The sequence below is a fragment of the Bactrocera neohumeralis genome, chromosome 6 (assembly GCF_024586455.1).
Source record: "Bactrocera neohumeralis isolate Rockhampton chromosome 6, APGP_CSIRO_Bneo_wtdbg2-racon-allhic-juicebox.fasta_v2, whole genome shotgun sequence".
Taxonomy (NCBI): Eukaryota; Metazoa; Arthropoda; class Insecta; order Diptera; family Tephritidae; genus Bactrocera; species Bactrocera neohumeralis.
Window position 1 is genome coordinate 54,118,308 of NC_065923.1, and position 14,571 is coordinate 54,132,878.

Consider the following 14,571-nt stretch of genomic DNA (forward strand, 5'->3'; position numbering starts at 1 on the left):
ATGGTTATTTCTATGCTGTTTCTTGTTAGTAACAGTTTCTTTTAACCACTAAAGATTTAGTTCGAATATAATTTTATTTAACTCAAGAAATATAATTAATCAATTAATGTTTTGTGTGTAAATGAAGGCCCCCTTAAACTAATCTTGCAGCTGAAATTAACATTTTCTAGTTCGGAAACGCATAATTAAACTGCTCCCGCCGGAAGTGCGAATCAAATACATTGCGGACGACTTAACAGTCTACGAATTGCTTGCTTACCTTGCAACACCACCACTCGGCAACCGTCTTGCTTCAAACGGCGATACAAAATATTCAGAGCATCCGCTGCCACCACTTCACCAACTCCACCGCCGGACGACGTTGCGGCCGGGTGCTGCTCCTGCATGCCGGCATCATTGTACAAAATGAACAGACTCACTTTATAACCATTCTGTATGCGCTCTTTCAGATCTGTCGATTTAATTGTTGATAGCAAATCGATTTTGCCATTCGCCAGACGTCGCAGCATAATGCTGGGTATGAAGAAATTCACCGCCGAACGGATGTGCGATTCGCTGAATTCGTGCGAGCTGCGACAGTCTAAAAGGATTAGCTTTTGCCCTAGCAACGATGTGATATGCGGGTGGTGGGTGTGGCTGTGGTGTGAGGAAGAGGATATGGCGCGCAATTCAGCTTGCAGGCAGTCCTTTGTTATGCAATCATAATGTGTTTCCGGCATAGTGAAGAATTGTTTTGCACTTTATTTGTATAATGGAAATTAATTGTGCCTATTTTAAATTTTAAATACGAGTTTGGTCACTTTTACGGAACTATTAACTTTTTTGGTTCTGGTTTTGATCTCAATAAACTCTATATGGTAGATATAACGATGCTTTGTGGTTAATAAATTTACCTAGCAATAGTCAACGTTAATTTTATACACTGCGCACACGCGTTCCGTTTGCACGCCGCGCTAATTCTGTTACATTACTCAAAGCCGCGCACCGCTAAAATAATGACGCATCGCGTGATCGCTCGCTATAAGTTTTGCTCACTGCACTGCAGCGAATGCCAAGAATTTCGCTTGCAGAGGCACGTTTGCACTCCCCTCACTTATGTTCTGCACGTTTATGGGGTTTGTTGCTGTTGTTGATGTAATTGTTCATACACCCATAAGTTGCGGTTTATTTTGGTAGCCTCGCTATCTCACCGAAATTCATCAGCGATTTGTCATTTTCTAATTTCTAAACAAAAATGTATACACACTTTGCAATTTGGCTATGAAAACTTCGCACTAATCACTCACAAGTAGTGTTGTAAAAATAGTTGTTGCTTTTGGACGCACTGCCGATTGTCAACACAACACTTTACTACTTTGCTGCCAACAACAGCAACTTATTGGCAACGCATACAATTACTCATGCAACTCATGTAATGGCTTGGTTAATACAATAACGAACAACGAACCACTGCTGAACACAGCGCTGCCAGTGCCTCTCAAACTGTACGCAATATGCAGTGTTTGCTTTATTTGTATGGCCTTTAGTTAAATTTTAATTAAAACTTTTCTTCTTCACTTTTTCACCACAAAATTTCAGTAATTCACTCGAATCACTCTTGCAATAGTTTTCACGTTTCGGCTTTTTGCAAAGATATTTAATATTTGTTCATTGCAAAGGGCCTAAAAAAGTGCACTTTTTCTCATTTTACACTTTGTCGTTCATCTTGGCATTTATTACACTCCTACTTTACCTTTGCTTTGGAGATTTGCCTTTTTATTATGATACTTTTTTCTCCATTGCATCCAAGAAATGTTTGACTCTCATGCACTTGTAACTCGCTTGCCGTTCAATCCACCTGCAGAATTTATGTAGTTGAACAGTTTTGCCGTTTATTTTGTACACTTATTTCAGTTTTTATAAAATAAATATTTGATTACAACTTCAACGAATTGTATTGAAGAGGAACACTAAAGATGAAAAGCAACTACGGAGCGCGACACACGGACACCAATATTTTGTTAAGCGAGAAAACACGACCAGCGACGATGACTGAAATGTTCCGAATGTGAGCAACGACACAGCCAACAGCATTCGAAACACCAAGTGGATTCACGCTGCACAGTGGAATAATAAGGAACAAAAACAAAAAAAATTAATAAACTCTCGCACTTTTCTGCTTCTTCTTCCATACATCTCGTTGCGTACGTTCGTATGTATTGGAATACACAAGTAGCATGTAGCGGGAGAAATTGCCCTTTTTGCTATTTATCACTTGGATTTTGAGTTGCTTGTGAGAGCGTCAGAGAGTGTGACATGAGAGCGTGCGTTAAGTGAGTGAAAAAACACAATGTGGAAATTAATTGAGCGCTAGTGATGTGCTAGTGGAACGCTAGTTGCAGAGTAAAACAGTTTTCGGTTTTTTTGGCAAATGTAGAACCATAAAGCAAAATATAATTGTAATTTTATTCAAAATATTTATTTATGGCTTCATTTTACACTTAATAACAATTAAGGAGCATACCTATTTTCAGCTAAGAACTGTCTGTTAGCATAGTTTTGTTAGTAATTCAGAAAAATAAGAATTTTAGAAGCTTACGAGAGGAATATTGTCTTGAATTTAAAAAACATACATTTTTAGTTCTGAATAAATTTATATGAGTATCTCGGTATGCTACGATAAAGATTCATAGTTTTATCTAATAAGCTCGAAATGACGATCTAACTATCTACTCTGTTTTGAAAATTCTCCACATCCTGTAATTATTTTTTATTGTATTGCTTAATTAGCACGAGCTGGTCTGAATAACGAAGAGAGAGAGAATTATTTTATGTGTTGGCGTGTGAGTGACTAGCTTTTGCTTCTTAATTCATAAGTTAATTTTGAACAAAAGGAGTGAGATAAATTTAGTGTAAACATGATTTGGCATAAACAAATTTGTGGGTAATTTAAGTAAATTAAATTAAATGTAATTTGCTTACAAAATACCAAGAATAAATATACATTAATATCTAATTATATAATTTTAGAGAAGCAGATGCTGACCTTTTTATATTTATGATTCTCTTATAGAAATTGAATTTTAAATATTAATCAATGAGAATTATATACACACATTGAAGAAAAGCGCTCTTAAAATAAAAAATATTAGTAATGAGTTCTAAACCTCACTTAGAGCACGAAGGTCCTGAACCCTGGCTTACATACATATGTACATATGTATGTATGTACGTAGTCTGATAATTTACATAGATTTATATAGTAATTTCCTTACTAAACAATAATGTGTTACAAATATGTTTGAATAGTGTTCAAGTCCATTGGAGCAAAATCGACGAAGTGACGAGTTTTTTTTACCTGTATAAACCTTAGCGTTTTATATGAAATTTTGAAGCGTTTTCACCACAGCTCTTATTTTGAAAGTCGATGCCCATCATAACTGCAAAACTAACTAAAACTGCAACGATTATTTTTTAACACAAGGTAATTTCACATTCTTTAGTCTTTTTTCCAATTAGCAATACCCGTGACTTCGCTCAACCTCATAAATATACATACTTTAAAGATCATTAACAAAACCTAAAATTCATGCATATTATGTTCAAGAATACTATACCGCGATGATCATCTTCAGGGTGGTGGTGGCAACGAGAAAACCCCTACTCATATCTTATATAACACACTTCCTATTGATTTCTTGTTTTGCTAGATTTTGTAATTTTTCTACAAACCATCAATCTCCAAAAATAATATGTTTTTTGTTTTTCAATTTTCAAATAAATTTTGCAAACAAGTACATGTAATCTGCCGAAATAAATGTTTTTACATCAAACTAAAAATTCATTTTTTATATTTCAACACCGATGGTTGGGATTAAAAACTATATTTCTTGAAAATCAAGTTTTTTTTCAAAGTCTGCTAAATAAAATTGTAATTTAGAAAAACCCTCTCAGGTATACATATGTATGTACGTAAATGTACATATGTATGTACATCGTATATCAGCACCTCCAATTTAAAAAAGTCCATGGTTATTGTAATTCCACGGACCACTATTATTTTCAAATAGCTACATTTACTTTTGCTCTCAACCACCCACAATAAATTTTCTACATATATCCATACACACTCACATATACATATACTATATTCACACGAAATAAGTAGAATGTTTTGGAAGTTGTTGAATGTATGCTGAATACATAAAAGGTTCATTGATATTTCCACGCCTTGAAATGCAGTTTGATTCATTGAAATTTTTCTGCAAAATTCTGTCTATACACGAACGCGCCATGCATACATACATATAGTAGCGAGTGTGGTGTTTATCGATGTATGCAAATGTTGTGTGGCTACTACATATGTAGTTGAGGCAGTACGAAACAGTGTCGACAAAAACAATGTACTCCACTCAGGCTTTCTGAATCTCACACGATAGCGAAGCATTGGCCCAGAAACAAATTCAAAAGTCTCCACTGTTGTAAACGCGAGCGCAAAGTGCCGTGAGAGCATGCTGGTACGAAATCACTCGTCGGAGTCATCAGAGTCAACAACGGGGCGTTAGTGGGAGTAGAGTTGCCAAACGTCTGAAAATATAGTAAAAGCATTTTTTATTTTTTTTTTCAAGATTTTAGAGCGAGTTAGTCTTTACTAACGTGCTACCCATAAGTTTGATAGTCTATTTGCTACTCCCTTAGCAATTGCCTCTATTTATAAGCAACCATCTGATTGGCGGGCAGATCTGATGTTTTGACGGACTTTCACAGGATATAAGAATATGAAGATATAAGAAGAAGGCAAGATGCTATTCAGGGTCTATCTACAAGAGCGACTCCCAAATTTAGTTCAAATGAGTTCTGTTTCCTGTTTTTTTTTGTTATGTGGATAATTTATGGCATTTATGATTTGAAAACAAAAGGTCGACTAAATAGCCACCATGGCTTCGTTTGCACATATCCACCCGCTTACGCCAACTTTCGATGACCCGGTGCAACATTTCGGCTGGAACTTCGGCTAAAGGTCGCCGAATGGCGTATACCTTTGATTTAACCCAGAGAAACTAACATAGAGGCTTTAAATCGCATGATCTTTGACTAGGCCTGGAAATTTTGGAGTTGCCAAACTTTGCACGCAGTGGGTTTATGTTTGGACGTGAAACGTGAGGCAGCGCATCGTCTTGTTGGTGATGTCTATTTTCAATCGATCAGCATCGTGTTATAATGGTCGCTTTTGATGATAATTGCATTTCTTACCCCATGTCGTAAGAAATAAGGCCGCCACACCACAATCCGCATCAAACATTCAATTTTTTTCGGATTCAAATGCGTTTCGTGAATCACTCGACGATTTGACTCACCCCAATAGTGACAATTTTGTTTGTTGATTAAGCCGTTAAGCCAGTAATGGATCTCATCTAAGAAGGTGATTTTTGCTGGAACGTATATTTGTAACCTCTTCGGAGGGCTCGAATTTGTGTAGTAATCTCGGACAATTTCCAAGCGTTGTACCAGTATGTACAACATGCTACATGTATGCTACAAAGCTGCTCTAGTGAAAGTACATACATTTCGAGGCCAGTAACTTGAAGACAAATTGTTTAGCGGGCCTGAATTCTATTTATTGCAACGTCCAGCGAATTGGATCAATGTACATATTTAGCGCAAAGGAACCGTCAGCAACTGTAACCTTCTGTTGCTCATCAAATTTATTTCCTAAAACCAGAAACAGTGTTTTAAGAACTACGATTTTATTAGCATATTTTTAGATCCCTCACCAAATTCCACGTAAAATCAACTTCATTTCTACATAGAAATGGTAATTTAGGAAAAATTTCGAAAGCAGCTGCTCAAAAATAATTTCGTAAAGTACGAAAATAAGTTTTCGTCAACAACATTCATTGTATTTTTCACCTGTACCAAACCTTCTCACGTTCACACCTCAAGGTTGGGAGAGGGTTTTCATTTTTTGACTTACACAAACTATTGTAGAGGCATTTGTTTTTGTGGAGACTCTTGGAAAAGTTTAAATTTATATCCATGACCCTGATATTGGCGAAAGTAAAGCCAACGCGTGTACGTGGGGCCTTGGGTGTGCGCAGGGCAGTGTGGGTGCTATTTCAAGGATATACCACAAATGAGCGATGGTACACACACACGCACAGGACTTATAGCGCATGCGTTGGCTTGTAGCCTTCGTTGTAAGGACTCAATGCGAGTAAGCTGCCTCTATAAATTACCTCAGACACACAAACACACACCCACTTACACATACAATGGCAGCACATCGTTTTGTTCAGGTGCTCTCTGTGCGTTAGCATTTGCCTTTGTGGAAAAGTGAGATGTGTTAGTTTATATAAGAGCTATATACGGCATATACATATGCACATAGAAAGCTGTGTAAAACAAAATAACTGTATACACACATATTTGGCCTCATATACAAAAGTTTGTATGTATATGTATACAGTTGTGCGTCGTTAAGTTGGCGTCTGTGCATGCGAGCGTAGTACGAGAGAGTAGTACATACATATATGTATGTAGATAAGTAGAAAATTTCATGAATGAAAAGCCCACGCACTCGACAAATACAAAAATAACAGTAATACCATTCTAGAATAACACAAACAATAGGGTCAACAGCAAAGTAAGGGAGACGCAGAGAAGTTGGTGTCTGCGCAAACTGCAAAAATAACATTGGCCGCGCTCACACACTTACACACATGCATGCAAATGTATGTATTTTTAAAGGCAACATGAAAATAGCAGAATTATGTGAGTATAACTAATTTAAGGTAGTAGTTAGCAGAAGCATATAAAATAAATATAAAAAGAAGTTATAATTTAATACGAACATTCAAAAAACAATGAGAAATGTTGCGCAATAAACTATATACAAACTATCCAAGTTACATATACATACAAATGTATGTAGTTTGTATGAGCACTTTATAAATGCTACAATGCCTATCTTAAGGCAAAGCAAAAACGATTTACATACATATGTATATACAATAATTATATATAGGTATGTACATATATGCAGGTTGTCAATAATCTAACCGGACCTCAAATATGCTCTTAAAATCGTACTGGAGTCACACCTAGCTCTCACCATGAACATTTAATATCTGCCTGACCGTTTTGCTCCTTGTCAAAAATAATGACTAGCTCCTGCTAGCCAAAGGCAGCCAGTCAACACTGATGTACGCAATTCCTCATGGAGGACAGCACTGCGCCAAACGAAAAAAAAACGAATGACAATAAGGCAAAAGCAATGTCCATGTTATATGCCATTAGAACAGCCTGTGCATTTAGAACGATCTCACATGAAGTATCCAGTAGTGGCCAGTATCATATCTGCCAGATTTAATGACATCAGAGCTAAGTTAATGAGCTCAGAGCAAAGTAGAGTATATCAAAAATCTAAAGCTTTGAAAAGACTCCTAACGTCTGACGAGCGAAAAAAGGAGAGACAGGCGAGTCTCGAAAAGTGGCAAAGGTTATGGGATGCGGCAGAAAAGGAAAATGGGCGCATAGACTCATTAAGATCATATCAGCCTGGATTGAGAGACAACACGAGGAGACAGCCTTTTATCTGACGCAATTCTTGACGGTCCATGGCTGTTTCAGGTAGTACCTTCACATGACAAAAATTGCTCATTTTGCAGCAGTGTCTATGATTATATATTTTCCTCAAGCTCGAGACATGTAGTGGAGAGAGTTACCAGGGAACGAATAACCCCAACACCATTATAAGTCACCTGCTGCAATCAATGCTGGTATAAGCGAAAATTAAAGAGTAGGCCGCATAAGCGAACCAAGAACAGAGGATAAGATAACGGTACATTAAGATCAGCTGAGCGCAGGAAGTTTGTGAAAAGACATTATTGTCCGGCTTGGCCCTGCGAAGTAATGTAACGGCAGTCACGCTGACCCAAATACAAGCTAAAACAGTAGGCATACTGTTCTGGAAGTCTGGTGAAGGTAGATAATTCTAACTGGGCGTGATCCCGAAAGAGGTGTATCTTTAGCGGGCAATAGGAATATAATGAAAAAATCAAAAAATCATAGCACACGCATGTGGTTTGTACGTGGTTATTCTCCGATTTTACCAATGCTCACACTGTATTATGAAGTGTTTTCATCAAGTTTGGTTTATTAGCTTCAATAGTTTGTTGGGTATATAGAAATACTAGAGGACCCGTCCACGCTTCACTGTGACTGATACATAGATAATACTACTACTACCATCTACATATATGATTTCTTTAGGTTGGATTATAACTATGAGTTAATGAGATATAGCATTTTTATGAAGCAACTTGTGTTAGTTTTAAAAAAAATGGATCATAAGGCATTTCGAGTGTTAATAAAGCATTGCCTTTTGGGGGAAAATACTGTTGAATTTGGGCTAAGGGAAATCCACCGATGAAAAGATATTTGCTAAGCTTAAAGAGGCGAAAGCTCTGTGCAAAGTGGGTGCCTCGCAAGTTCATAATCCAACAAAAACAACGAATAACTGATTCTGAGAAGTGTTTGATCCATGTGTGAAATTTTCAAGTGAAGTGGTTGTGTTTTTGGTGCGGTCCTGGGGTTTTGTCAAAAATTCATAGTTTCTCACACCAATTGTTAGCGATTACTTTGCTGAAGCTTTTCGAAAGCTAAAACAACTAAACGGACACTAAATTTGCGGGATAAGATAAGTACAATTTGTATTTCTTAATTTAAATTCATTTGCACTTACCCGAATATATTTTTGTGGTTTTTTATAAAAAACACATCGTTTTTCCCCTGCTTAATTTTTGCATTGCCGTTTGTTTTGATTAGTCAGCTGTTCTCCTTTTTGTTTTCTCCTTTTCGTATTCCCTTTGGTTTTGGCATTGCCAACTACCGAAAATATAAGCAAGGTTGTAGTGACAGTGACTGAACACACCTTACGTTAGGAGCTCCCAACTATTTTTCTCATTGAGGTATGGCCTCTGAGAACAGTAGCGGATGCACACCCGAGAATCCATTTAGAAGGAACTCTAAAATCATGAGAACGCCTCCTAATGGAAAAAGTGAGTTATCCACCGCTGCTGGATCAACCAAAAAATGCGAAGATGCCAATAATACAATTAGAGGTGGCAAACTCTCCGAGGAAACGCCAATTAACGAAACTACCCAAAATTTCAACCAGTTGGGTAGTAAAATAAAAGAACTGGAGAATATGATGGCTGGCCAAAGGCATATAAACCAGGCAATGCGCGATTTAGTTAGCAGCATAGTAGCGCTACATGCCAAGGCTGATAAAGGGGGAAACCTACCCAAAAGAATTATGGCAGGGAAAGCGTCCAAGGTTTCCCCAATGGGTAAGGATGTAAATACCCCGAAGAGGCTACGGGAGACAATAGGCTTTTTACCTCCCACTAAAAAGCCGAAAAATGTAAATAAAGCGGAGCAGCCCACCTACAGCGAGACATTGAAGTTGATTCAAACCAATACAACGGTTATACCCACTACATCCGAAACATGGGTGGACATTGCCAAGAAGCGAAGACCAGCCGAAAAGAAAATTAGATCGAGGCCAGACGCCATCATACTCACGAAAAAGGATGGTGCATCATACGCGGATATTCTCCGGAAAATAAAAGGTGATACCGGGTTAGAAGAATTGGGGTTAAGTGTCACGTATATAAGGAAAACGTTAAAAGGAGACCTGCTATTAGAGTTGAAAAACCAAGCGGATAAGAGAGCCGACGCGTTCCAAAGTGCCTTAGAGGAAGTGGTCGGTGAAATGGCTGTGATACAGCCCAAAACCCACAATGTCACGATCATATGCAAGGACTTAGATGAAATTACGACTCCGGAAGAGATTTGCGAGGCACTGAAAAAAGAGTGCGGGATAGAAAACCTAGGGAAAATAAGTATTAAGAGCATGCGAAAAACCCGAAGCGGTACCCAAATAGCCATACTGTGCCTGCGCGCCCAGGATGCCAAGGCTGCGCTTAAAGTAGGCAAGATAAAAATCGGATGGTCCATCTGTCGCCTCCGGGAATACTCGCCAATTCCCCGTTGCTTTAGGTGTTTCCATCTGGGGCACATGGCGCACAAATGCTGCAACCCTGTTGACAGGTCGTCCCTGTATACACGTTGTGGAGCCGGTGGACATGTAGCGAAGTCATGCACTAATGATCCTAGCTGCATGCTGTGTAAAGGAGCACACTCAGCCTTGAGTACCACTTGCTCCAAGTATTTGGAGATGGCGAAATCTTTAGGAAAATGAAGATAATACAATTAAATCTAAATCACTGCGCTGCAGCACAAGATCTGCTTGAACAGACAGTAGTTGAAAAAAACATTGATGTCGCCTTACTAAGCGAACAATATTCTCAGCGTTCGGAAAGCACCTGGACCGCAGACATATCCGGAAAAGCTACAATATGGTCATGTAAAGGACAGCCATTTATATCTCGCTCTAGATATCACAACTGTTTCACATGGGCAAATATACGTGGCATATACTTTGTTAGCTGCTTTGCTCCTCCCAGCGCCTCAATTAAAGATTTTGAAGAATTCCTCCTGGAACTTGTTCTAGAAACCAGATGCAGAGCACAAATTGTAATCGCAGGCGACTTCAATGCGTGGTCGACCGCTTGGGGTAGTAGGCGCACAAACCACCGTGGGCGTCTACTACTTGAATTCCTCGGCCAAACGAATCTTACGATCCTGAATAGCGGAACGCAAAATACATTTCAAAAAGGAAACAAAGGCTCCATAATCGAGTATAGTAGGCACATCAAGTGGGCGGTGTCGGACATATTTACAAATAGTGACCACATGGCTATTATTGCTGAAGTCTCATATGCCGAAGGGACGAAACGCCGCAGCAGGAGCACATGCCAAAAACGAAACTGGAAACAAAACGATTTTGATGCCGAACTTTTTGAGATGGTCTGGAGTTCAGAAAATATACAAGGCGAAGACGCCATGCACTTGGTATCCGCAGTTCGTCAAAAATTGTCTACAGCTTGCGACGCAACCATGCGTAGGACAGCACACCACAACAACCGAAGGCCAGTGTATTGGTGGAATGAAGAGATAGCTGGGCTCAGAAAACTCTGCAACTCAGCTAGACGCCGCCTACAACGTAATCAGAGTGATGAAAACGAAAGCAGTCTTAGGAATATATTTATAAGTCAAAAGAAGCTTCTGAAGTCAGGCATTGGTCGCAGTAAAAAGAAGTGTTTTGAAAAACTCTGTGAGGAAGCAAACGAAGACACCTGGGGAACAGCATATAAAATATGTATGTCAAAATTCAAAAACAAGGCACAACAACCCAAAAGTGCATCCTTCATGAGAAATGTCGTCGAAACTTTGTTTCCAAAACACGACAGTATTTCTTATGCTAAGCCTCGAACCGAAGTCATAGTACCACCACTGCTAGTTAGTGAAGAAGAAATATTGGCTATAGCCGGAAAAATTAAAAGCAGCAAAGCGCCTGGACTAGATGGCATACCAAATAGAGCATTAAAGGAAGCCATGACTTTGAAACCAAAATTGTTCACAGATATGTATAATGCGTGTTTAAAAGAAGGAATATTTCCCGACCCATGGAAAGTCCAGCGTTTGGTTTTACTCCCTAAACCGAAAAAAGCCACCGGAGGAACCTTCATCATATCGACCTCGGTGCATGCTTGACACTATTGGCAAAGTATATGAAAGCATAGTTAGAAACCGCTTGGAGATAGCAATCCAGAAAGCGGGCGGATTATCAGAAAGACAATTCGGCTTTATGAAAAAGAGGTCCACCATTGATGCACTATACGATGACGTTGACACCGCGAAATGCGCAGTAAGTGGCAAACGATGGAAAGGCGGAACAAAAAAATATTGTGCGCTGGTCACCCTGGATGTGAAGAATGCCTTTAACTCAGCAAAGTGGACAAACATAATTAAAGCTCTGTATGACATAAGCACTCCTCAATATCTGATGGAAATTGTCATAAGTTATTTCGAAAACAGGCGACTGTTATTTGATACACATGAAGGTGCAAAGAGCTACTCTATCTCGAGTGGAGTACCGCAAGGCTCGGTACTAGGCCCCCTTTTATGGAACATAATGTATGATGGAGTGCTAAGGAGACACCAACCGAAAGATATTAAATTAGTTGCATACGCAGACGACCTTATTGTGGTAGCAGTTGCCAAACACCTCGATGACCTCCGGAGCAAATGCAACGAGTGCATAAACGGTTTGCGCCAATGGTTCTCCTCAATGAGTTTAGAACTGGCGAAGCAAAAGACTGAAGTCTTGCTCATAAGCTCAAGAAAAGTGGAGGAAAGTATATCTCTCACCATAGGGGAATGCCAGATTCATTCACAGCCACACCTAAAATATTTGGGAGTAATAGTAGACTCAAGGCTCAAATTTAAGGACCACCTAGAATACACTGCAGGTAAAGCGAACAAAATCCTGAATGCCTTATCAAGAATGATGGCAAATAAAGGCTGCGTGCGTTCCACCCGGCGTTTTTACTAGCAAAGGTAATGAGATCGGTTGTATTATATGCGGCTCCAATATGGATCCAGGCGCTAGGCATCAAATCATATGCCAGACAAATAAACACAGTACACAGGCTGTCGGCACTAAGAGTTATCAGTGCTTTCCGAACAATTTCAAGCGAGGCTGCTGAAGTAATAGCCAGTATGATGCCCATCGACATCCAGGGTGACGAATACGAGCGAGTGTACAAATTATCAGAGCCAACTACAGAAGCCAAAAGAAGAGAGAGAGTGAAAAGCTTAACAATATGGCAGCAGCGGTGGCAAACCTCACTTAAAGGACGGTGGACCTACAGACTCATACCGAATGTCCATTCCTGGATCGACAGACGACATGGGGACCTGGATTTCCACCTAACCCAGATATTAAGTGGACATGGATGCTTTAGAAGCTATCTATACAGATTCCAGCACGACATTAGTGCGAATTGTCCGTCGTGTTCAGAGTGCTGTGAAGACTCTGAGCATGTTTTCTTTTAATGCCCGCGCTTTATAAGTGCAAGGGAAAAACTTAAAACTACACTCGGTGGTAGTTTTACGGTGGAGAATTTGACGACACTCATGTGTCAGTCCACTGAGAACTGGAGAGCTCTCAGCGAAGGGGCAGCCTCAATCATGACAAAATTGAGACATATAGACCAGAGTAGGCGTCCGTCAGTCCGTGCCATAGAAGAGACTTAAATGTCTTATGACTCCCACGAAGTAATACTTAATCAGGTGGTTCCGTGGGAGAGTCTGGAGTTGGGAGTAGGTTAGGTTTAGCGGATTAAAGTTCCGCACTCCGGCTTTTGATGCTTCCCCCTACTTAAAAAAAAAAAAAAACTAAAAATAAAAAAAAAGTGTTTGAGTGCTCTTTAATCGTAATAAACCCAAATTTTTGCGTCGGTGTGTGACAATAGAAACATAATCGACTGTAATTCTAGTGGACTGCACATGATGAACCGGTTCTCAGGCGTGGAAAGACGAAAAAGTCGGCTGAAAAGGTTATAACATCAGTCTTTTGACATACACGTGGTATATTACATACTCAACGACTGATTACTGAGCCAGTTATAATCTATTTTACTTCGTATTTGGTTGTAGTTCCTTTCTGCTATTCCAAATACTTAGCAATAGTATTATTTTTGAGGAAGAATCTATTTATAATTGTACGCATATATTCAAATGATTCCTACAAGCATAAATTTTAAACAAATGCTTATTATTTGAAATATAATTTTTGTATTTATGAGTTGTATTAAATTTTGACATAAAGAGATAAAGGTATACTATGTCCTTACCCTGGTTCTAAGCTACTTCTCCACCAATTTTCAGCCAAATCGGTTTAGCCCTTCTTGAGTTATAAATGGTACAAATAACACAACTTTCTTTTTTATATATAGATATTGCTACCCATAGATGTATTGAATCACCCAAATTATTACTTAAGAACGAACAACTCTGTCCACATTATGAAAACTTGTCTACAGATGTCGCCTTTTACTTTGGCATCGTTTTGTTTATTGCACGTTTACGCCAATTTAAGGTTTGAATATTGGATACTGCGATGGTAGCGCAATCTATCGGATCCAATGTAAAACATTCCAAAATTAGCAATTAATTACAAATGAAAAATTAATTTAAAAAAACATTTTCCAGTGGACCACAATTTGAATCTAAACCATCCTCGAATCTCCTTAAACACACACAAAAAATTTCATCAAAATCGGTCCAGCCGTTTAGGAGCAGTTCAATTACAAACACACGGTCAGAAGATTTATATATAGTATATAAAGATGAAAATCGCTATAGGCAACTTTCATTTAATAAAAATCTGTTCAAATGGGTTCAGCTTTGAACGATTTCCCATTTGTTATTAACACCTCTACAGAGCGAAGATATCAATTCCATCGAGCATTTATTGGATAATTTGCAAAAACGTTTAAGGAAACATCATACTCGTATTACTCCAAAAAAGCTTGCTTCAATTTGAAAAGCAAGATATCACTTCAGATTACACAAAAACATTTATTCACTCCATGTCTAATTAAAGGTATTTTTGGTAAACTT

At 38.7% G+C, this 14,571-nt stretch overlaps 1 protein-coding gene across 1 annotated transcript in view; it reads right to left on the reverse strand.

Annotated features, from left to right (window-relative positions):
• Nucleotides 1–2,073, reverse strand: part of LOC126762327 (dual specificity protein phosphatase Mpk3) — a 66,394-nt gene extending 64,321 nt beyond the window's left edge. The window contains exon 1 of the mRNA XM_050479022.1: nt 260–2,073. Coding sequence (XP_050334979.1) covers nt 260–719 — 460 coding nt within the window. The 5' untranslated portion in view covers nt 720–2,073. The remainder of the gene's footprint in view (nt 1–259) is intronic.
• Nucleotides 2,074–14,571: the final 12,498 nt, after the last annotated feature.